We start from the raw sequence: 25846 nt of genomic DNA, 5'->3' as shown, positions 1-25846 counted from the left end.
CATTACAACCGTTGGGAGTTGAGTGATTGAGCTTGAAATCTCACAAGATTTCACGGATGTACCATTGTTTAGTATTTTGGCTACTCACTTCCAACCTGAGCTGCAACTGGCAAGTACAGAGACCAGTGGAAAACTAAACAGATAATGGAAGAACAGGGAGGTGTGAATTATCAAATTTTTTCAAATTTATAATAGGTCCAGGATTTTGTCTCAGGTGGAAGTTTAGGCTGGTTCTTACTTCAACTTCTCTCTAGCTCTTATTCATTGTTAAAGCCACTGGGTCATCCCCACTCCCTCCCTCCCCCACTCCCCCAGGATCCTAGGCACTCAGAGCATTAAGGAGAAGCCGGTTTGTAAGGTGCTTGCATTAAGTGTTATAAAGTCTCCTTTTACAACTGATCCTCCGTGCTGGGACAATTCTGCTGAGCTTAGGTGCCACCTTGGAAACCCCAATGAGATTGGAGATGCAAAAAAACCAAGGAACACGATTCTCATCGGTCTCTGGTAAGTGTCCCCCGCTCTGAAACAGCTGGTTCAGAAAGGTTAACTACTGAGAGGTTCAGGCAGTTTGTTTCTTTGTTTTGTACCTGATGTAATAGCAAGAGAGAGACAGGAAACTTTGCATGGTTTAATTACTGGCCCATTTTTTGCTGTCATGTGCTGCTACTGCTGTAGCAGGTCTGCACTGGCAAAATGTAAAATAAATAAATAAATGCATATTTGACAAGTGGGATTCATCAGATTTAGTTTTCAACGGCAAAGAAACAGATGTTCGATTGACAGCACTTCATTAGAGAAATAAATGAGGTCACATACATATCTCTGTTCATATCCATCTGCACAATAGACCAAACATGAAGATTTGAAGCTCACATAGTACATGCAGCTTTAATAATAGCCTGCAAACCTCTAATTTCCAGAGCTAGCTAGGCCAGGTCAGATGACAAACTTTAGTGTACTTCTGGAAAACTGGAGAGCAGGATGTAATAATGGACACTTAGGATACAATCTGATTTGATTTGCTTGGTGGAGAATAGCTAGTTCCACAGAGCAGGGCATTCATACTCTTCTTCGGCAACTGCAAGAGACAACTTAAAGTCTTTTCCATGGAATTTCCTAAAACAGAGAACACACGCACACGCGATTGAAAATGTTCTTTCTACAGTTACACTCACCTCCTGTGAGTGCAATAACTGAAAGGAATTAGCAAAATATTTTGCTGTTTTTTTGAGTTTGTTTATGCCAGGTGTTTAACAGCATTTTGCTTATAGCTGCTTTCAGTGGTTTCCCTTGAATACACAGTCAATCGGTTTCTTCCTTAATGAGAAGACCCTCATTAACAAAAGGAGACCAGAAACCACTTCTCTCCTCCCACCCACTACCCCCTCTTTTTTTTGAAGTAAAGTATTAAACAAAACAAAACGGAGCACGCACGCACCAGGAAATAGTATTTATAGGATGTTCAGCCAGAGACTGGAATATTTCAATTGTTACATATGCTCATACACATACTTGGGGACAGTGCATGTATCTAACATGAGTTACCTATGTGCAGTTCTGCTGTGCACTCAAACAGCTGCCTCATTCCACCCCAGAGGTGGCTCCATTTTAGTGACAGTCTGATACCCATAACTATGGAGGTACCAAATCCCTTCTCCTATTGCGTACATTGATATATATTCTGAGAGTTGAGTTCTCCCCCATTGTGCAGAGGAGGGTCTAACAGAAAGCTCCTCAATCCTACGCTGTGTGATCTTGGGATAAAATAGAGCAGCTGAGAAACAGCATTAGCTTAATCTGTGGAAGATGGGATGTGACTCAGCAGAGCCCCACTATGCCTATCTCTGCACCTGCTCCAGGAGTGTTTCTGCTTCATAAAGTACTTGTCTAAGTATCTTTAGAAAAATTGTCTAGGCTACATGGAAAACTGAACATTCTAGTTACAAGCAACTAAGAGATTAAGGCCAGAAGAGACAGTTAGATCATCTAGTCTGACCTCCACTATACCACAAATATCACCCAGTTATTCCTGTACTGAGCCCAGTTACTTGTGTTTGACAAAAGTCTAAATTTTAGGGCTGTCAAGTGATTAAAAAAAGAATCGTGATTAATCGCACTGTTAATAATAGAATAACATTTATTTAAATATTTGATGTTTTCTACAATTTTCAAATATATTGATTTCATTTACAACACAGAATACAAAGTGTACCGTGTCACTTTATAGTTATTTTTGATTAAATATTTTTGCATTGTAAAAAACAAAACAAAAACAAACATTTTTCAATTCACCTAAAACGCAAGTACTGTAGTGCAATCTTGTCATTATGAAAGTTGAACATAGAATTATGCACAAAAATAACTTCATCAAAAACAAAAACAAACAATGTAAAACTTTAGAGTAGTGTTTTTCAAACTTTGGGTTACTGGGTCACAACATGTCAGGCACTGGGTCGTCGCTCTGGTCAGCACCGCCAACTAGGACGTTAAAAGTCCCGTCGGCGGTGCTGCCCAGTGAGGGCAAGCTTGTGCCTCCCTGTTTCGACACCACGCTGCACCTGAGCACCGGCTCTGCACTCCCATTGGCCATTTTTACAGTGCAAATATTTGTAATAAATAATAAAGTGAGCACTGTACACTTTGTATTCTGTGTTGTAATTGAAATCAATATATTTAAAAATGTAGAAAAACATCCAAAATATTTAACAAATGTCAGTTGGTATTGTTTAACACTGTGATTAAAACTGCGATTAAATCACAATTCATTTTTTAAATCGCAATTCATTTTTTTAGTTAATCGTGCAAGTTAACTGAAATTAATCAACAGTCCTAATAATTTCTATTTGCTAAAACAACTGCAAGATTGGCTTCAAGTTTTGATCTGAAGACCTCAAGAGATGGGAAACCCACCACTTCTCTGTTAAGTTTGTTCCAATGGTTATTCACTCTCACTGTTAAAAAATGTGCACCTTATTTTTATATGCAATTTGTCTTGCTTCAGCTTCCTGCCATTCATTCTTCTTATGCCTTTTTCTGCTAAGTTGAAGAGTTCTTTTTTACCCAGTATATTGTAATCAAGTCACCTCTCCATCTTCTTATAGATAAACTAAACAAATTGAACTACTTAAGTCTCTCGCTGTAAGGCATTTTCTCCATCCATACCATTGCTAAGACTTTTTCCCTTAAATATACTTTCAAATTTTTTATGTCCTTAGCCCTTCCTGCCATGAATTTTTCCCTGATGTATCTAGTTTCCATTATCAATTTTCTACACTTCATAGCAAATTTATACTGGCTGCCATTTATTCCCCTTTTCTGTATATTTGCTCTTCTCACACATGCACCTTTTTTTGTGCTAAGAAAGTTCACACCAACAAAATCACAGTTTTCTTAGAGTTTCTTTCCCTTTCTGAAATTAGAATCCTATTTGTCACATGGATCATTACTCCTACAGCAATGGAACTCTGATTATACAGATAAATGACAATTTGGGGTTTGGTGGAGGGTTTATAGGGAGATATACAGAGGGTGGCTTCAGGTACTGCCACAACAGATCATCCATTGTCAGTTGCCTCCTGTTTTTGGAAAAATCCATCTGTTGCAAACAGGCATTACATATACAGGAAGCTAGGACTAGCACTTTGGACCTTCAGCTCCCCAAAACACACAGCTCTATCCCTTGAGCTAGGAGTAATAGCAGGTCTCTTATCTTCACTGTGAGCCAACCACTAGAGGACAACATCCCCCACTCCTGGTCACTAAGACAGTACCATTTCCACTTTCCAAGTCACAACAGGATTGCCTTGCCTGATTAGGCTCCTAGTCACTCACAATCTGCCTTACATCCTCTGGTGCTTAAAATGGAGAGCATCATCTCAACATAAGAAAACATTTGTCCTACTTTCTATCTCAACAATCAGGGCTTTAATGGTATTAGGAAGTGTAACTTCTATTTATTTATTTGAAGGCACTATTTAAAAAAAAGCAGGAGGTGGAAGAACGCCAACATGGAAAGGAGCCCCCTCCATGGAGTCACGACATATGACACCACAGCAGAAAGCAGGACAAACAGTTCAGTTGTGCTAATGCAAGGCAGAGTATCATCAGTAGCAGAACTCAAAGGGCACTGCTAATCTGAAAACAAATGAAAACGGCATCCCTGGGCACCCTGTTTATCTCCTTTCCAGGACTCTGGACTAAATGTGCCCAGTTTGTAACAAAACATATGACTGACTGTTCTACCTGAAAGTCCACAAACTCAACCTGGAATCTGAGTGTCAAAGGCTCTTAACCTTCTCTCTCATTCACCACCAATTCTGGCAGAGAATGTTGGGACCTGAGTCCCAACCACACAATCCCATTTGGTCTTCATTAGAGCCGAGGGCAGAACTTGAAATCTGTGTTGCTGCATGGATGGAAATGAGAACAGAACTTGGCCCTGTGGAATGAGGCTTAGTTAATTATTACTGATGAGATGCCAGGTAGATCAGAACCCTGCCTTCTTTCCTCTAGCTCTGCAGTACTAACAGGAGTAAGAGATAGTAGAAACTTACTGTACTTTTATCTCCATGAGGCAGCAAACAACACTCTGAAAACACATATGAGGATGCCATTTTTAGACCATCACTTTTCAGAATAGAACCACATTTCAAGCAGCAAAGATCCTGTTCTCAAGTGAAGATCCCTAGTGGCAATGAAAGAGGAGAAAGAAAATACGAGGTGAGCACAAATGTCTCTAAACAAAACATTTCCCAGGAGAAATAATTAGTGCTATGCCAAAAAAGGGCATACAATGGGCACCATTAAAACCATCCCCGCCAGCATTTGCCTGTAGTAATCATGGTATCTTTGTGTACTTCTAATAGGTGATACTATTGAATGCAGTCACTGGAGTTTAGTGACACCTACTGTTTCCCTTCAAATGCAAATACCCATTTGATTAGAATCAGAGATACTCAAGATAGGTGTCTCCTATTAGGACCATTATCTACAGTATATTTCTCTGTTTGCCCATTCTAATTTAGATGACTGAAGTGGGTTGCTTCTACCCTCTAACCTTCGAATCCCTAAATGCAACTTGCAGGGAGGGAGAGCTCAGTGGTTTGAGCATTGGCCTGCTAAACCCAGGGTTGTGAGTTCAATCCCTGAGGGGGCCATTTAGAGATCTGGGGCAAAAATCTGTCTGGGAATTGGTCCTGCTTTGAGCAGGGGGTGGTTGGACTAGATGACCTCCTGAGGTCCCTTCCAACCCTGATATTCTATTCTATGATTTATTTTTTTTTAGGATGAAGAATGCATCATTCACTACTGAAATGCAGTTACTTCTGAGTTGAAGCATGACAGCTGTTTAACAAAGCACAGTAACAGTCCCAAACAGTTTAGGACAAGAAGTGAAGAATATCCTGGAGGAGATGAATCCACAATCTAATACATCTCACTGGTAGAAATATTGTCCTGGCATTCACCCTAAATTCAGCCTGATGGCTCCAGAAGCACAAATATAATTTAAATGGAAACACTGGACATTCTCATTTTATACACAATTGCCAGACCACAGTTCTCTCTGATCGAATGGCACAAAGTAAATAAATGTTAACCTTTGATAAAGATGCAAAAGGAAAAAAAAAGTCTTTCATTTAAAAACTGTTAGTTCAGTTACCATGGACGTCAAGTATCAGAGGGGTAGCCGTGTTAGTCTGGATCTGTAAAAGCAACAAAGAATCCTGTGGCACCTTATAGACTAACAGACGTTCTGCAGCATGAGCTTTCGTGGGTGAATACCCACTTCTTCAGATGCAAGTGGGTGAATACTTGAATACCCACTTCTTGCATCTGAAGAAGTGGGTATTCACCCACGAAAGCTCATGCTGCAGAACGTCTGTTAGTCTATAAGGTGCCACAGGATTCTTTGTTGCTTTTACCATGGACGGACGCTGCTTAATCATGAAGAATGACTGTTGCTTGTTACTATAGCAACTTGGAAGTTTAGGGAGTATCTTGTAATTTCTGTCCAGACACCGAATTTTACAACAATCCACCCACTGCTGCCACATTTGGATACTTCAGAACAAGCTCAGGATTGACCTCTGATGCTAAGAAAAACGCACTCATGTAGAAATACTGTCATAAACCAATGTGTAAGAACATGATGTACATAGGAAACCAGCACTTAGAGCAGACTGGCTTCTAGAAAAAGAAGCACAAAGTACTTGAAAAAAATAAAATTACCTTGAAAAGAACCCTCAGTGTTAATTAGTCTAAACTTTTACCTGTCATCTTCTACTCTGATCGCTGCTCACAAAGTAGGACTCGTTTTTCCAAAATAAATGCTTCCACAGTCATTCAAAAATAATTACCCAACACCAGAAGCCCAGTACTCACAAGCAGGCCTCCCATAACAAAGCAGCATATGCAGGCCAGCACTCCTGAGCAAGCCTAAAATAGAAGAATGTGCACACATGTGCAATGGGAAAAACAACGGTCAGAACTGGATTCCAGGTTCAAGCTTCCAGTAGGTCGTTCTAGATAAACTTGGATATAAAACTAAGGGGGCTATTAAAAACCATACCTGGCCAGTGTCATTCTGGGATGTAACTTCCACGATGTGTACATGGCAAGAATGCTCTTACTTTCCTATGGATGGCCTATCATGGGCTTTGTTCCTTATGAATGTATGGAGATGAGGCTTCCAGGCCCTCGTTTGTGCTACACTTGGGGTGAACGCACCATTTTAAAAAGCTGGCCTCATTCAGAGTATGATGATCTTCAAAGGCTCATGAGACAGCTTAATTTAGAACCGGTATTTAGATTGCAAAACACAACGAAATGAGCAGTCACATCGTCATTTTTTTTAAATGTAAGATTTAAATGAAAATCTACCTTTAAACTTTCCCCTGCAGGTTGGAAAGCCAAGCAACAACCCCGAGACAGCATCTGAGATCCAGAAAGCAAAAAGAACTACGAACCAAAAGGAAACTGATCAGCCTTGTTTCAGGGTCTCTGTTGAGTCAAGAGTAAATTAAAGGATTACAGAATGCCTTCAGTGCAATAACCTAAGGTGTTGGGAACACAGAGAACGGCTTCCAAGAGCAACACAAATGTAAAAGACAGCTCTGTGTGTAAGCTGTGTTGCCTGCCAGAGCTGTACGAAGATGAACTTACTCTAATTCATTAAAGATCGTTAAAGAGCTGCTGATGCTTCATAGTGCACTCTGTGTAACATTCTTCTGGAAACAATTCTGTTTAGAAAACCCAGACTCTCTGCATGGCTCTATCCCTCCTTCTTTATTAACAAGGGCTTTTAGATAACAGGATCTGCGTTCCCTGGGAGCGACTCTGCTTCTGCCAGTCATTCCCTGCCTGACATTACCAGACTGTCTTAGCAATACTATTATGTAGAACTGACTGAAGTTACAAGAGATGGGAGGGAAAAAAAAACAAAACCCCACCCCATCCTCAAACATAGAAGATCAGAAGCAATCTTAGAAAGCGTGTAGCTGTGTCTCCCCCCAATTATTGGGCACTTCTTGACTCAGAGCAGAGACCTGGTATTGAGGTATGTAACTTTCAGCTTTCCTGAACATTTTGGCACGGCACAGGTGTCTAACACCATTTGGCTAACCTCCCAAATGTCTGTCCCAGCATGCACTGGGCACAGCCCAGAGCAGTCATTTCTTGAAATGCTCCTAAGTAGTGTTGCCAACTCTTGCAATTTTACCATGAGTCCCACAATATTTGGTGTTTTTCTTAAAGCCTCAACTCCTGGAGTCATGTGATTGGGTGAGAATCTTATTCAAAATAAGACGCTTCCAGCCCACATGGTTATAGAGAAAATATGAGCCCTAAGGGATCAAAAAACAGAGGACACATCAAAAGGACCCCAAAATGTATTTTTTTTAATATCTAAAACATTTTCAGCCAAGCTCATGATTTTTTTGCCGCCTGACATATGAGTTTTGAACATTTTCGTGATAGCAATACTGCCCAAATCCTGATCAGGAATCTGCAGAGGATTTTTCCAGGGTATCATATATCGAAATACAAGGACTTCCCCCACTTTCCTTCTAGCTCCTCAAGTCTCACAGGGACTTTTCCTCCATGTCATGGCTGAGTACTGCAAGGGAAGAGAGTTTGGGCCACACAATAGCTAATTATTGACTAATTGCTATGGTCAGATTTCTACAACTGTTACCTTCGCAAGGCCCATGAAAAATGGCATTGCTCCACTACCAGTGTGTAAGATGACAGAACTCTGAGTCAGGACTCCTGGGTTCTACTCCCAGACCTGGGCAGGGAGTGTGGCCTTCAGGTGAGAACAGGGAACTGCTGGATTCTATCAACTTCCTCTGCCACTGACCACCTGTGGGACTTTTTGCCATTCATTTAATCTCTTTGGCTGGGTTCACCCACCTGTAAAATGCCAAGTCCTACCTACCTACCTGTTGTCAGACCTAATTAATTAGTGCCTATAAAGTGTTTTGTGATCCTCAGAGGAAAGGTGCTACAGAAGAGCAAAGGACTGTTACTTTAAATGTACACCGCTACCTTGATATAATGCTGTCCTTGGGAGCCAAAAAATCTTATGTTATATTGAACTTTTTTTGATCCACCGAAGTGCGCAGCCCCCCCGGGAGCACTGCTTTACCGCGTTATATCCAAATTCGTGTTATATTGGGTGGCGTTATATTGAGGTAGCGGTGTATTTTGGTTACACATGCAGGTACTTTGGTCAGGGTTTAATATTTCTTGGCTGGACCACAGACCGTCTTATGGACACATAACCCACACTCAGACTGCCAGAAAAGCAATGTTTTTTCCACTTCCTCAAGTTTCCAGATTCTTCTGCCAATTCTCCTTCCTTCCAGCACCCAGAGTCTGACCTGCAATCACCTGCTCAGCCCTTACATGCAATCACAGACAGCAGCGGATGCCAAGTCAAGCTGGCTCTGCGGCCCGGCACAAACCTCTCCTGCAAGCTGAGTATTCCCTGTAGTGTTCCTGTCTTTCTTTTCCTTTCCTCCCATCCCCTCTTATCTTTCCATCAAAGCCCCGTGCCCTGGAAATCTCAAATCACTAGTTTCACAGCTCTCTCTTTTAAATTTAAGATCAGTGTCAACACATCAGGACCAAAGGGCAGCCAGGAAGGAATCAATGAAGCCCAACAACAGTGAGATCTTGTCAGTTAAGGGAAGGGGGGGGGGGGAAGCGAAATAAAGAGAGAGCCGAGAAGTTCCCTCAGCCTGTCAAAGGCAAGTAAAATGACTGGCCCCCAAAACCTCCATACCTCGCAGCCTGACGACATCGCAGAGTTTCATATTGGGCACGGCTTTATGTTTTACAGTAGCTTCAGGTACTGGATACTGTAGGTGGACCTGTGGCTCTCTGGTTACCATTCTTCACCTGGACAGTCAGGAGTTTCCATCCCAGGGGATGCAGACACCGCTGCTCGGCGTGGTGGGTAGGGTGACCAGATGTCCCGATTTTATAGGGACAGTCCTGATTTTTGGGTCTTTTTCTTATATAGGCTCCTATTACCCTCCACCCCCTGTCCCGATTTTTCACATTTGCTGTCTGGTCACCCTAGGGGTGAGAGGGAGATGCTACAGTTGTCTCCTTAGTAACAGAGGTTATCTCATGCATATATCAGAGAAGCCACAACTCTCTTGAGACTCATTCTTGGTATCCACAATAATTCCAGCTTTTGAGTTCGCTAGCCACCAGGCCAAAAGGCTGGCCTCACACGTCCAAGTCAGCAGGAATCTACAGCCACCGGGGAGAACACATGGGCTGATTTGTAATGTTTCTGCATCACTGACGTCGCTCTGAAGGGGTTACTGCAAGTCAGCAGCAGGTGCCTCAAAGCTGCGTGCAAGACCCTAGAACTGGAGAGGGAAGGAGGCTGCAGGTCAGGCTGAGGAACAGCAGCAGAGTTACATAAGGGAAGCTCGAGCAATACCCACCTCTGCACAGTTCTAGCTAGCCTTTGCTTTCAAGGACACTAGATTCATGCTGAATTTTTGTTCATTAGACATCTATTGAGATTTCTATGCTCATTGTTTTCATGTTAAAAACAATCCATGAGAAAAAAACGCCACTGTCATATGCTGCTTCCTAAGCTATTCACTCGTGCTGATTTTGTATTGGACAGTTAAGTACTGAACAAATATTGCAGAGCATCAGCAAGAACACATCTAAAAATACCTGGGCTGCCAGCGAACATTTCCTGCAAACAGCAGAGCTCGAAAACTTTTTCAGATCTTTTCTATGGGCAGCTGTCAACCACACTGTTAACAAGTCCAAAGGAAACACCACCAGAGAAAGGGTTTGGCTGGAAAATGCCACAGGGCAGACTTGAAAAACAAAGCAAAGATTACTCACACAAATTATTAAAATGTGCTGAGGAGGAAGTTCTCCTTTTCCTGATATTTAAGGACACTACTCTGGGAAAAAACATTTAAAACCATAAATCTAGATTCCCGGCCTCAAGCACAAGACATGCTTAGTCAATGGTTTTTTAAAAGGTTGAACAAAGGTTCATGGGTGGAGGATTGCCCTCTTATTGAAAGACAGTGAGAGGGATAATAGTCAGTGGATGTTACGATTACTGGCCTGTACTCCCAGCTATGCCACTACCTTGCCCATGGAGCAAATCATTTAAAGGGCCACCAACAACTTTAATTCTACTCAATTACAACAAAAGAGAAGTTAAAAGTAATTTCAGGCCCTGCAGCTCTCCCTGCATCCCCTGATGGTAATATGTAGTTTCAAAATCATCAACAGATGGCTGATGAATGCAGCCCCCCCATAGAGTTGTGGGTCACTGCTAGGAGCCCCCCTCACTTTAATATGGAGATGTGGCCCATGGAGGCCTCAGCTCCCATTATACCATATGCCCTCCTGGCGTGGTTTTCTGCTCAGACCAAGATAAGGCATTTTTTGTGGGGCCCTGCAGCTGCTGAAGGCTGTATCTTTACAGTCCAGATGGAGCAGGTTGCAGCCATCCTCATTTTACTACTATTTGTAATTTTTTGCAAGTCTGTCCAGCTCTCAGCATTCTGGGGTGTGGGGTTTTGCTGAGCTACCTCCTGCCGGGAACCACCAGAAGTCCTGCAGGAAGGAGACAATCTGCTTAGTGCTGCTTTGAAGTGTAAAAATAATCCAGGCAGAGTGTTGAGCAGCAGTACCTCGTCATACCCGCTCTGACTCTAGACCTGGCTTCCCACGGCACAGGCTGTGCCACTTTGTAAGAGTTAGTCATGGGTAGAGGAAGACGTGCCGGAACGGAGAGATCACTTCTTGTCTTCTCCAATGTAGTAGGATAGGACTCAGAGAACAATGGTGAAACAGAAACTGAGGGTGGTAAACATTTCCAGGTCTCACCTGCCTCAACAAACCAGCTAAACCTGGGGGCACCTTTCAGTTTGGAAGGGCCACACACTGGGTCTTTCCAGCTCCTACACATTGCTGTAGAATTAACTTCTTTGGATAACAAAGTATTCTTTAGCAATCCAAAGCACCGAAACGTATGCTCTGTGCTTAGCAGAGAGACTTGGTCCCTGCCCTAAGGAGCTTATGCTCTAAAATACGGGCTGCAACCCAAAGAGTAAGGGTGACACACACCAGAGGGGGAAAGGATAAGGAGAGGGAAGGACTAAAGTAACAATCACATGGCAGCTAACTATAGGCCAGTGTACCATTAAGGGTTGTGATAGCTATTTTATAGCCTATCACGATAAGGACTACACATGATTTACTGATCCTTGGCCCCACAACAGGCATGAGCTTTCAGGAGGGATTTGAATGGAGGAATAGGCTGTGGCTCAGCAACCAGAGTCGGGAGGGAGATGTGAGTATGGGGGCAATGTGTCAGAAGGGTCATACGCTGAACACACCTAACTCTTTTCATCCCTGGATCTCAAAGCTCTTTGTCATAATCAGTTAATATATGGAATGTCCCTCTGAGATAGGCCACTACTGACCTGACTTTACACAGAGAAAGGCTAGGTTCAGACACTTACCAGGCATTCTGACATCAAGGCCCTTGTGCTAACCACTAAACATTACTTCCCTCGCTGTAATTCTACAAATTAGAGCATGTGAGAGTCATGGCACAAAACACATGCTTTTCAAGTTGATCACAAACTCCTGCAGTTAGGGTGATCTAATCAAATCATACCCATGAAGTGCTTCAAGTAGTCTTAGAATCTTAGATTGATTGTTAACAGGGCATTGCAAATGGGTTTAGCTAGGAGTAATCAGAAGAAATTAACAGGGAAAATTTGGGTCAAATATCAAAACTTTTTAACAGTGAGATCCCTTAGGCCGCAGCAAAGTTTCCTACAAAATATTGTGGAAGTTCCACCCTTTGGGACATATAATTAGGGTTGCCAACTTTGGTTGCATAAATTCCTGGAGATTTCATCATGACATAATCTTTAATTCCTTGAGACTTCAACTCTCCAAGATTATCCTGGCAACCTTGCATGTAATATTAAACCAAAGCACTAGAAAATTCAATTGTAAGGAGCAATCCTGTACTGACTGGTGGAGACGGCAGAGATAACTTTAACCTCTATGATATGCTAGTGATCATACAGCAGCTAACCCCTTGGGTTGCTTAGGATTTTCCTTTAGGGTTCTGTTTGAAGCTATTTACAGATTCTTCTTACCAGACTCCAAACTGTGGGTCCTTCCGGGGAAGGGCACTTCGAGGCTTTGAATTCTGACCCTTTTCATGAGATTACAGTGATACTTAGTTGAACAGCCTGTGCTAAGGCAGAAAGCAAAGAAGCTGGCCTTAGCTTCCAAGATCTCACTGTTTCGTGTGGCCAAGTACAGGTCTTTGTTGAAGATCAGACAGTCGTCTCTTCACAGCAGTCTTCAAAGGAAAAAGGTGAAAAAAAGCTTATTTAATGAAAAGTCTTTTTGTGAAGCAGTCTGAAAAGCATTTGTGATAAATATATAGCAGACAAGACATCTAGACCAAGGAGCTGACACAAGCAGAAGCATCAGGAACACCAACCTTTCAAAAGAAAGGTTATACTAACAACATTCTGAAACTCCCGGGGCTTTGGCGCAACTGGTCATCTGCAGAGAATAGCAGCAGGAAACAAAACAAACAACACAGTGACAGTGGACTCACGTGAAGGACCTACTGCAATCCAGAGAGAGGAGAGAACGCCGCCAAGTCTTCAGTGCCCACAGCCAGCTTACAATTGTCAAGGCATTCAGGGATGGGATGGGAGAGGACTGATGAAATAAGAACTTGATGTCTGGGAGCTCCCACCAATGTCAGCTCACTTTTAAGCCTTTTATCACATGGTGGCAACTGGGTCACCGAGTTAGGCTCTCATTTTAGAAGGCAAGGTTTAAAGTTCTGCTGCAGGAAGCCACAGTGACAAGGGGGCAGTTTGCAAAGAGAAGAGAAGGGCAGCAGAAGGTAAAAATGATGGAGATCCAGAATCCAGTTCATATTAAGTTCACCGGGGAAAGTAACGTAAGAAATGAAGCAGAGGGAATAACTAGCAGGGGTTACAGAACGGCCTAAGAAGGTCTGAGGAGACGATGCCCTTGGATAATAAAGTCAGGGGATGTTTTCAGAAAGGATCAACTAGGAGTAACAGAATGAAATTAAGCAAAGGGAAATTTGCTGGTATATCTTACCACAGAGAAGGCTTTACACTGCACTCATGTGAGGTACATACAGTCCCACTGTTCTTCCCCATCCATCTACAGAGGCAGCAGCACCTGCATTTTTGTTTCCGTTTTAAATCTCTGAATATTTTGGTACATCCGAAAACATTTCTTTAAGGCCATCTTCGTTTGAGAAGGTTCTTTCTTCCCATTTGTGACCTCTGCTATCAGGAAGCAGGAATGAGAGAGGGAGTCCTCTAGAATTTAGAGCTACCAAGAATCACCTGTTGTCAAAGTGGCTGTCACCTCCCATTGTTCTCGATGTAACTGCGCTCAGTTAAGGTGACCTCTTTCAAAATGGCCACGACTTCCTACTATTTCCAGTGAGAATGTAAGCAGCCTGCGGCCTCGGTCCCACTGAGAACAATGGGAGATGGAAGTCATTATGAAAGAGGGCACATCTACATGGAACTCTTTGGTTTAGATTCTGGAACATTATTTATCAGTCCCTGCTGAAGAAACTTTCAGTTATGAAAAATTATTCTGACCCCTAAAAATGTCTTTCAATATAGCCTGTACACAAGATTTCAGTGAGTTTTAACAATAATAGCAATGAGAAATACCTGTGTTATTCTGTTATTAAAGATCATTTGGGATAAAAAAAATACTCTGATCCAGATGAAAAAATTAAAACAAAAAAAACTGGTCCCTTAAATTAACCCACAAAATGATTAACTGCTTGTCAGTTCTCCAAAATAAATATATAAATGAATTCTGTACTCAATTAATAACTGCTGTAATTTTGGGGCGGACACGTTGTATTCGTCATGCATAACAAAGTGGTTGAATCTATGCATTAAATGTAAAACTCACCTCAGCCTCAACTCTGGAACCACGAGCAGCGCTTCCACAATGAAGTTACTATGGAAAGACAGTGAATTTGCATCTTTTTGCAAGACTTGCTGGCCAACACCTGTTCCTCTATTCTGGACTCTAAGTAAAGGCAGAGATGCTAGGGACCAAAGTGCCAGGTGCTACAGCCAGGTGCTGCTTTTATAGGGAGTTTTCCTTCTCTTACCCCAGACCCTCAAGAACCTTCCACTACAGTTACATGGATCACCTGGTAGCTATAATAATTCCAGCAAGGATTCCTCACATATTTACCCACAACTCCACGCAGAACAGATGGCCCAAGGAAGAAAAGAGAATTTTGGAGGTTTTTAACTAATATATATGCAGCTTGTCCAGGATCCCTGTGGCATACAGAGCCTGGAGATTTGACACATCATCCTTCAAACACAGATTAAATCACAGGGGGGAAAAACTTGCCTTTTCGTTTAAACAGCAATTGAATAGCACTGGCTTGAGCGCAGTGCAGGCCACAAGTGTGCTGGCTTCCCTCATGCTAACCTACTGCTCTTCCAGGGCAGCCTGAGCTCCCCACTAGCTCTGCTATTCCAGCTCTGGGCCTCTCCAAAGCACAGCTTGCTAATGGTACCAAACTGTGATGAGTGTGTCATATCCACAGGGGGGAGCTAGGGGAAACCCTCAAACATAGAGAATGGAGTTAGCAGCACACTGGTGCATGAAATGCAGCCTCACCACTGCCGAGATGCAGTTCTGGAACTCTTAGCCACTGTGGCACAGACAAGCGCCACAGCAAACAACATCCTTCTCTGGAACAGAAGGGCATCCTGTAGGTTACGAGGTTAGAGAGTGGGCACCAGTTAGACAAGGAGGCAGGAGGCGGCAACGTTCTCACTCTACCCAACAACCCTTCTGGCCCTCGGTCTGATGTAGAAAGTGGCTCCCTCAATCTATAGGGCAATGAGCCAAGATGGACATGTAACGCACACATTTCAGGAACAACGTTCTTATAGCAGGAAGCCGCAGGGCGAGGAGTGGCTTCTGTGCACGACTGAAGACCAAAGCAAGGCCAAGGATCCCAACACCATGAATTCGTATCCCATTCAGTCTTGCCACCCAAAGAGGCCCGGAAGGACACAAGGGAGGCAGTTTGGACCGCTTATTTTTGCAGTGGCGGGGGGATGAGACAGGGATGCAGCACAAGTTCAGACCTTTTGGGTGGGAAGCAGTAGTCTACATGGAAGAGACGGGCCACACTGAGATGCACACAAGCCCAAATTCAGTCAGGTCCATTGGGTGAAGCTGGGGATGAATTTGGCCCAGTGTGGCAAGGATGCTGCTTGTTGTGGTAAAGGGCTGTGCTCAGCGGGAATCCTTCTCACCACCCACTTCCATACTTGTGACGAGTCCCCAGCCAGAGACACCAGACTGAGCGACGCGAACTCTGGAGAGCAGCGCTCTAGCAGATGGGAGCCTGGGAATTCCTGGAGAGCTCTCTTTATTGGCTTAGAGAAGCTGGGCTCTATGACACGGCTCAAAATGGCCATGACTGAGAGTTAATGGGAATCCCTCAGGGTCACCAAATACAGGAACTACTCATGGTGATAAAATACCTGGTCCCAAAGCCCTCCACAGACACTCTCACATGCAAGCAGAGGTCAGATTCGTAATGAGACGCAGCCGTCTTCAGAGCATGCCTGACCCCGTTAAGAGACGCTCCAGGCTGGGTTCTCTGGAGAAGCACGTTCGAATCCTGTCATGCTTAGGTTACGACTGCACCGCAGCTGCGGTGAGATGGACAGACATGCTAGCTCTGCTCCAGCCAGCGTGAGTGAGTACCCAGGCATCAAGGCTGGCTTGTACTCTGGAGGCTAGCCAGAGCTGCTGCCCATGTTACACTGCCGTCTTCAGCCTGCTGGCTCAAGCAGAGCTAGCACGTGTCTGTCCACACTCCCAGGTACTGTGTAGAGATACCCTTACACTCAGCGTTTCTATGCTGCTGTTTGCAGTAGACATTTCCTCTGAGGAGGCAGGTGCCAACATCAGTGTGGGGGCTGCTCAGAGTCGGGGAGAAGAAAGGGGCATGATGAAGGGGCAGTTCCTCAAGTGACCTCTAGAGGGAGTCGCTTCCAGCCCCTCCTCAGTGAGGCACAGGAACAGTGATGATATTGGTGGCACTGGGGGACAGCATGCAGGTGGAACAGCCTACTGGTTACATCTAGTGCATTCCCCACCCAGACTAGTGCAGGGTTGTTCCCTATAGCACAGTGCCTAGTGTGCCATCCAGCCTATGGGCCTCCCACCACTTGCTTTGGGAGATTATTCCGCTGTCTAGCAGAGCTCTCACTCATGGTGAAACATTTCCTGATGATGTTTAAGTTGTCCATCACTCAACGCCATCCCCATGCCCCACCTGGACCACTCTAAACAGCCCATTCCTCCCTTGACCGTCCCAGCCTTGGCATGGGGTTGCCCTTCCCAGAATCTAGAGGTGCCAGCCCTGCTTACACAGGGCCAGCAGCAGCACCCTTTGCTGAAGTCGCTACCAGACCCGTCCCTGCTGGAAGCTGCAAGAGATCACCTGCTCTCACACGTTATCATCTGGCTGGGATGACTGAAAGCTGGCTGCCTTTGCAAACAGCTGTCAACCCTGCTTTGCCAGTACAAGAGCCCCTGCTGCACCAGGACCTGCCTCCTAGTCTCTAAGAAGTCATCCCCCCCCACCATATTCCTCAGGCGCTTGCTTAGAAAATGCAAACTCCGTCCCTGTAGTCTTTTTGGGATACAGCACAGCTGAGCATTTGAGTGAGGGGGTGCTGGCGTCTCTCTCTCCACCCCTAACAGAAGCTCAGTTCTCTGCAACCTTCTAATATCTCAGCCTCACTAGCCAGTGCCCGACACCTCCCTTCAGCAGCAAGAGCTCCAGCCCACACCACAGCTTGCACTGCTCCCACACCACAGCCTCACTAGGCTCCATGGTGGGTTGGACTCCACACATATGGCTGGCAGGCAGGCAGGCAGGCAGGAGCCATGCCCCAGGGCCCAGCAGTGCAGCTCATCAGGAAGGAAGGCAAAGGGAGAGGCATAAAGGGCTGGCATTAGAGGGGGAGCTGGTGGAGGAAGTGAGAGACAAATACAAACTTCTCTTCATTTCAAGAGACCGGTTGCTCTGAAGTGCGCGGGTTGAAGGCTGTCCTGCTCCCACACGCTCATTACAGCTTTTTAGAAATAAGAAGCTAACTGGCAGCAGGTGGCAGCACCTATGCCCACCCAGCACCAGCACCAGGAGTGGAGCAAAGTGGACAATGGTGAGTGAATCAAGCTGGAAAGGCGGGAATTTGGTACCAGCAGAGAACTCCCTGTTCCTGGGGAACATGTAACAGCTGGCTGATCCCCACTGCTTCCTGCCCAAATGCAAAACCAACCCCCCCTCCACCGAAGGACTCCCCGGATACACCCTGTAACCCCCAGTGCATGTGCCACTGCTGACCCAGCCACTTGCTACAGCCACGATGCCTCCAAGGCATCTAGAGAGAGAACGAAAGTCTGTGGGTGATGCAAATGGTAAAGCACAAGCCTGCTGCACAGCACACACGCCACAGCTGACTGCAGACTGCTGGGGCTAGCTCCTTCCCCTAACGTGATGACAGTGCTAATGAACCTACGACAACCTACCACCCCGAGGATACCCTCCACCAGGGTGACTTGCTGCAGCACGAGATACTCAGTATCACTGCAGCTCAGTACGAGGGAAGGGGAAACTTGCTCTCCCCAGCTGCCTTTATTGAATTCTGTAAAGTTCAAGCACAGTTTGTACGACAGCTGCTATAGAAAACCACATTGTGACGCACCCATTGTCTTCCTTCAGAGACCTGTGGGAATTCGGGTGGCCCAGACCACTGAGAGCCAGCACAATTTTACTACAGCCCTGAACCTTATAAATGAGAAATCAAAGGGAACTGATGAACCATCTATTGAAAAATCTTATGGTGCAGCTGCATCTATTCACATCAGCTAATGGCGAGCATCTGAACACTCAGCACCTCATCCTAATTTTTATGTCCTGCAAAGCTAGCCTGGAACTCCCCCCCCTTCATGACGCTGTCTGTTCATCATCAAAGTCCACCAAGTATGCCAGAAATCTCAAGAAAGCAGTCTGTCCCATGGCATTCTAGCACTTCTGTTACCCAGCCCAGACCAGCGTATAGGACATTAGAACTCAGAACCTGTGACTCTCCCAGTCCAATCTCCACTCCGGTGCTGACCTACTGTGTGTCACATGAGGCTAGTCACTGCACCTCTCTGTGCCATGGTTTCTGCGTGTGGCGAGGAGGAGAATTCTTACTCACCTTTGAAATGTGCTCTGAGAGCTAAAGATGAGCAGTGCTATAGAAAAGAGCTAACCCCATCCCATTTGAAGCTATCATCATCCCACTTCAACCCAATTTGTTTACAAGTCCCCAGTAAATAGTTCAGTCTGGCTCCAACACTTGTGATGGTGCTAAGTCCATACTGGGATTAGTTACAGCAATGAACACGTCTCATTTGTCACAACAGCTCAAGTGACAGGAAAACATTTTGGTTGTGAATGAGACACAAATAAAGGGGAACAAGGAACTGCCACATGCCTGTGAGTCTGCAAACAAACACTCTTCCCTGCCAGGCAAAACAGAAACACAGTGGAAAGAGAAAAACACTGTCTGCTTATTGGAAAAGCTGAAACAGGGACTGATTTAGCTTCCTTAATATTTCCCAAGTGACTATTCAAAACACTGAAATGAGCCTCCCTACTGAGCATAGCGTGTTGTCAGTGAAGACAGACAACACTGCAACCTAGCTAGAGCTTTTGGGGCCAGACTCTGCTCTCGGGTATGCAGGTGTAAATCTGGGCTAATGCCAGTGAAGCCAGCATTGGTCTGGATTCATACCAGTGTCTTAGAGAGCAGGATCTGGCCCTAGGAGGCTGACTTCTGACATATCTTCTTACTCACACAACAAAATTACCCTTCTTTTTAAGAAATGGCTTTGGGAAAGCAGCCACACAACCCTCCTCCCTCCTTTTACAGAAAGATATTTCAACTGCAAAATGACCAAGACAGTAAAACAGAGCAGGGTCACTTCTCCGAGTGCTTTAACTTTCAGCATGAGCAGCAATAAACATTTGTTTCACCTCATGAGAGAAAAGCCAGAGCAGCTTATTTTTTAAAAAGTAACTGGGTCAGTAGCTGCCTGGAGTGGAATGAATGGACGGCATGAATGAGTATGTCCAAAAGAAACATCGCTCCATGGTCCCCGCTCCTGCTGCACGGGACAAATACATTCTGTTACAGTGTGATTTTCAAGATCACGAAAGTGGCTTATGAACACACAAGCCCCACTGCCTTTCACCAGCGGCTTGGGAGCACAAGCCCTTATATCCCAGTACAATTTTTTAGACCCTCCAGGGGCCCAGCTGATGAAGAGCAGCAAATTATAACAATAGTTCTTTGGCCTTCGATAGCATCTTTCATTTAAGGATATTGAAGTGCTTTACAAACATCAAGTAGGCCTCAAAACATCCTAGTGAGTTTGGGAAATACTCTTGCCCTCATTTTAAAAGGTAAGGAAACTGAGGACAAGAGTCAAAGGGACTTACCTGATGGAAGTCACACAGCATTTTATCAAAGTAGGGAGTAGAACCCAGGTGTCCTGACAGCCAGATCTATACCACCACTAAACAATGCTCTCCCCCTTCCCTGAGCACAGCACTGAACAACGAACAGATCCTTTCTAAAGTTCACTATAAACTTTGCAGCGCACAGGTACACTAAGGAGCATTTACACTGGGTCTTTATCATCTATAGTAATAGACTTGCCTGTTAAGCAATACGACAGGTCTTTGCACTTTCAATTAAATGAAATTTTGGTTGCAATTACCCCTGCTAAGTGGCCTGTTCCGGCTCCGGGATCTGCTTCGCTGTCTCTGAAGTCGCGACCTCCGGAGCAGTCGATAGTAGTAAGACGGTCTCCCAGAACTTTTCCTGCTGTTCACTGACATTTTTGTATCTATTTCACACAGACACGAGCACTCTCACTCACTCCCCTGTCCCGTCAAAGCAGCAACACTCCCAGCGTCTAATTAACAGGAGGCTGGTTCTTTAGAGTAGAGGAGAAAAAAGAGCTCTTCAAGTTTGACATTTAAAATTAAAAAAACCCCAACCCCAGCACGGAGCACATGTCTGAGCAGAGGCAGAACTCTCAGCAGGCAAGATACACTGTGCTAACAATTCCAGCCCCCAAAAAGATAAGCCTGTTGGAGTTGGAATAGGAAGCCAGAGTTGGCCTGGGCTCTTGAAATATGAAGAAAAGGCTGGAAGAAATCCTGGACTGGATTGTCTTCACTGGACAGCAACATCTGACTGAACCACCCTGGAAAAAGCAGAGCTTCCTGCTAGGGGATGACTGCACAGCCCAGAGTGCTAATCAAGCTTGTACCTGCCTCTGGCCACTACATCTTTCTGAGGGTGAAGCTTCAGCCAGCAGGATCTGCAACAGGAGGTTCCTAAGGCTTTATGAAAGAGGAGATCGGGGAAGGGTGTAATGAGTTCCTTGCCATGGGACACATGTTAATCATCATGGAGTGAAAGCCCCAGAAAACAAAGTGAAACTCGAGAGGGGATCACTTTAATTAGAACTCGAGCGAGCAGAGCACTGGACTCCCCTGGAGGCCCTTTTCCTTTCAACATTCAAACTAAATTATAGCATGTCACACGAGTTAAAGAAAGAGATCTAGTTACCATTCAGGTTCCGGCAGCACATGGGATTCTGCCTCTGGCTCATATAGCTCAAAAATTACATTTGAATGGGGAGAATTAACACTGTAAACCAAAGCGAGAGAGAAAAATAAAGGCCAACTGGATGGATTCCCAAGTCTCCAGTTTAAAAAGCTCAGCTAAGAGGTGCGTTATTCAGAACCCCTCATCCTGGCACCCAGAGAAGCCCCTGCAGCTGCAGGCATGGAAATACTCTGAGAGGAGAGTGGCAGGGAGGATTTAAGAAGGATGGAATCGCTGGAGGCCAAGGAATTCATACACTAGCCCTTTCTTCTATGAAAACCTGCATTTGCACTCCAAGCTCCTGGAAAAGCCGGAAAATCTGACTGCGTGACAGGCTACCGGCTAGTGACATTTGCAGAGGGGCTGCCCGCGCTGTGGCTGGCTTTGCTTAAATTAACCAGTCTCTTGCACCAAATGTACCTATTGCCAATGTCAGCGAGGAGATCAGGAAGCAAAAAGGTAGGGGGACAAGGCCACCCTGGCCATGAGTTGGCCATCTCTGGGCAAGCGTGGACGCTTGCCCTACCCGTGCCATGCCTGTTCTGGTGATAGGCAGCGGCTGCCACTCTGCAGGGCTCTTGATTCTTTTCGCTAGCACTACATACCCTTAAAGAAAACAAAAAAATCTTTAATTCCACCCCAGATGGTCTCAGCCACCACCACCTGCCTACCTACTTCCAACATTTGCAAAACTTCTCCGATTAAGCTGGGCATTGGGAACATAAGGATTTTACAAAGCTTATATCCATCTTATCTAAATACTGAGCAGTGGAGACATATTTTACTTCTCTGTTTAGAAAGGCCCTTCAGTCCGGTCCCTGACAAACAGCACTTCTTAGTCTTTGCTGAAGTCCAGCCCTGGTTTTGAGGCCATACCCAAGGAATTCTACACTAAACTTTTAGACTGGTGCGAAATGAACCAATCAACCTGGCAATGACAAGTTTAGGTCAAGTAGGCAAGATCACAGCTGGACAACAGATGACTCTATTCTCTCCCCCCTCTGCAAGATGCAACAACAGAGCAACATTCCATTGCCTGGCTTCCACCCAGCTGCACCATCGCTGACCAAATTCACACAACAGATCAGGAGAGAAGGAAAAAGGCCACAGTTACTTTACTTCTACCCATCTCATGTTACCCAGGAGTGAAATGGTTTGTTTTTACCCATCTGAATGGCAAACAAACTATTAAAACATTTTCCAGAAGAACTTTGACTCCTCTTGGACAGGATTGTGTTTTCAGTTTAAAGGAGTGATAGGCACATATTTAAATTAGCAATGGGGAAATCTCAAACTGTTTGGAGATTCGGTTCAGAGCAGCAGCTGAATGTTCAGGTCTCCAGATGGTGAGCAGGAAGCTTCATAAGAGACCCTCCAGTAGGATTAGTGGGACCTAGGTTTTGGTCAAGCTAAAAATATCATGAGAACAGCCTCTCTCATATCTCATTTATGCCTCTGGCATCCCCCAAAATCAGAAGGCATAGATGGAAATTAACATTTAAAGTGAGAAATTATTTTTAAAAGTTTACCCAAATTCAGAGGGTCCAAAAGGGTAAGGTTCAGCAACTTTGTTCTTGTTTAACCAGAACCACCTGGGATGGAGTGAAGGAGAGCTACTTGGTGATCTTGCTAACCTCTATGAACAGGTGGAAGTGATCAGGTGGTGTGTGTTGATGGTTCTGCATCCATTCATGTGCACTTAAGCATCTGTTCTGTATTTATTTTTTTCCTATCTTTCCCCCCCGCCCAGTACCTACTGTGATGTTCATGCAGGTGACCATAAAACAAGAAGAGTTAATGAGGGGCTATAAACTATCCTGACAAGAGAAGGGAGTCTCCTAATAAGAGCATAAATAGCCTGGGAGTTTTATTAAAGTTTAGCCAGCCTGCCTCTCTGTCTGTCTGTCTGACTTCAATAAAGGTTTTGAAGGCATTAAGTACAGATGGCTACAGAGCAGCAGGTAACAAAATGAATGACCCAGCTGGGAGGTAACAGACTGGTTGGGACATTTCCAATTATTCCAGAGCTATTTCTTTTTTTCCTTTTGAAAGCCATGTCCTGACACAAGCACTGGTTTGTGTGAAGGAATCTAGTGCTTGCAGAAGCAGCCAGATTAACAGCCTTGGAGAAAAAAAAATCTTTTACCTATCTCCAAAATAGCATAGGCAGTGGGAATACGAGCTTTCTGCCCAGAGCTCTGCCAAGGAGCCTCAACCAGACCTGAAGGGACCACCTCCAGGAGAGACGAGCTCAAGCTGCTAATGGGGGGTCAACTGGGGCCAAATATGGTGCTGATTTTTGTGATAGGAAGACCTGTCCACTGGGCTGAGATCCAACTCATGGCACGGAGACCACTGAACTGCCACCAAACGATAGCATCCTGCTATCACGTAAAACTGTGGGCTGGGTTTACACTAATGAAATTTAAGCAGCATTTGGCCACCTGTATTTGCCTCAGCCGTGTATGGGATTTGCCATTCAGACCTGTTGTATTTTCTGTACAGCTTTATAAAGTCAAGATTTATTTCACTCCTTTGCAAAAAAACTTACCAGATCTGCAGAAATGTTGGGTCGGCACCAAAGTCAGTTCTGTGATGGAAGCAGAGAGGCACAAAGATTGGTTTGTTTGCTCTGAGAGCAAGAGCAGCGTGCAGTTGCCTGAGGGTTCTACCAGTACAGAGAGACTTATGTCCATGGCAGCTGGCAGACACTCATCTCCAGTGGCTGTAGTTTTGTTTTATCATTTGCCTACTCATTTATGCCTGGAAAATAATCACTGTTCTTCAGAATCTATTCTCCCCAGACAGCCTCAGCAGTTAGCCTGCTTGCTTTCCCACGGGGCTTCAGGAGAGAACCATCATCCTTCTCAACTGTCTTTGTTTCTATGGAAAGGCACTCTCCTCCTTTATTCTGCATGCCGTGCCACTGTGCCTCAATCATGATTGCAAGGATCCTTACAGGCAAGGATACAAGGGTACTTCAGATTCCATGCCCAGTCAGTTCTTAGACTACCTATAAAAGAGGAAATTAGTACTAACTGTGGTGAAGTCTATTTTTTATGCTGACACCTGTCCACCAGGAACTGAACTGAGACCCACAAATAATTTTTCCTTGGACAGTACAGAGTTGCGAGATCAAGATAAGTTTCAGTGATGTTACAATCCGTGTGGAACCAACAATCTAGGGGTCAAGGATCATTAAAACATTAAATCACTGCCTATCTCAGCCTCAGCATCTTGTGCTATTACACTGCTGCAGCAGCATTGATTGTGCTTTCATGGACCAAAAAAAAAAAAAATCAGGGGTGAGGGAGGCAATTAGAAGGAGCCCCCCGCCCAGTGTCCCTGCCCCCCAGTTCCTTCGCCCAGGGCAGGTGGAGGATACATGCCGCGGTTCTCCACAGCTGCCCGCCCGGCTCTTACTGTCAGAGCCCTGCGTGGATACATCGGTATCCACATCCATACTGTTATCCGCAGAAATGATCCATGGATACAAAGCGGATACCCGCGCATTTGCAGGGCTCTACTTATCCTGCTCTGCCTCACCAGTGTGCACAAAGACTTCTGAGTTTCTTTCTCTGAGACCAGGGATAGGCAGCTAGCTGCCACTTCTCGAGGGCTGATTCCCACAGCCTTCTGATTGGGTGGTCTTTTCTTTCCTCCTCCCGCTGCCCCAGTTCCATGGGCTTTTTTTTTTTCCACAAAAGGATCGGGAAGGCCAGACATCATGAAGTCCATGATTCTTTGGCAGAACCATCATATTCAGGGGGGGTCAAAGGCCATCCAACTGCCATCTCTTTGTAGTCTTTTCCTTATCAGAGTTTCTGGGTGAGAAGAACCCAGGAGGTTCCATATAAAAAAACATCAAAACAACTAGTTTTCCAGTGTAATCAACAGATCAGAAGCAGGCTGTCCCCTTTCTTCATTTTACCACATTCTAGATTGTCCTAGAAAGAAAACGGTAACCATATAAAACCAAGAGGCCAGGTAAGTGTTTCAGTTTGCCAGAGCATTGTGTGCGTGTTATAATTCTGCAACACTAAGTGAGTTATAAGGAGCGAAGTACAAAAGCAGAGCGTATATTTCGAGGTGCTCAAATGAAATGTAAAACACAGCTGATGAAAGAGGAGGGAACTACTCTTTCAACAAGTGCATCAGCTTCTGCTGGCTGTAGTACTGAGCTCTCTCAGCCTTTGCCTACAACAGCATTTCTGAGACACCTCAACCATCAGGCCGCAAGTCTTTCCTTGGGCGTAACTTTGAAAAACAAGGCCTTTTTTTGCTCCTCCTCATTTGATGCTTTTCAATGGCCCAGTTATTCTCAAGCTAATGACAGTAAACTTGTTTTCCTACGGTTATACAACTTTTAGGCACAAACTACTTTTGACTAAGCACCTAGATGAAGCTTCCACTCAGTCTGGATTCTCTAATCAGAAAAAGGCTGGAGACAAATTTGAGGCACCAAGTTTCTTCATTTCACCATGAAGCAGCCGATATTCTTCAAAAGGCCACTGAGAACGTTGGTGACATAC

General features: G+C 44.8%; 1 protein-coding gene across 21 annotated transcripts in view; it reads right to left on the bottom strand.

The window, feature by feature from the left end:
• The window catches only part of LOC120386847 (DAB2 interacting protein), a 374907-nt gene that overhangs the window by 236245 nt on the left and 112816 nt on the right, over positions 1–25846 (bottom strand). For 12 of the 21 annotated variants that reach the window (XR_005589941.1, XR_005589942.1, XR_005589943.1 and 9 more), the window contains one exon: positions 4554–4684. The exons of 5 other annotated variants lie outside the window; for them this stretch is intronic. Coding sequence is in view for 11 of the 16 variants with exons in the window: in XM_039506775.1 (XP_039362709.1) it covers positions 4554–4613 (60 nt within the window). In the remaining 5 variants the exon portion in view is untranslated. Of the gene's footprint in view, positions 1–4553; positions 4685–12668; positions 12878–20415; positions 20641–23865; positions 23905–25846 lie in introns of those variants that run through there. 4 more of the 21 variants (XM_039506774.1, XM_039506779.1, XM_039506785.1 and 1 more) reach the window with 4 other exon arrangements.

This window comes from Mauremys reevesii, linkage group 19, assembly GCF_016161935.1.
Source record: "Mauremys reevesii isolate NIE-2019 linkage group 19, ASM1616193v1, whole genome shotgun sequence".
In the NCBI taxonomy this organism is placed as follows: Eukaryota; Metazoa; Chordata; order Testudines; family Geoemydidae; genus Mauremys; species Mauremys reevesii.
This window is presented reverse-complemented; position numbering and strand designations above follow the sequence as displayed.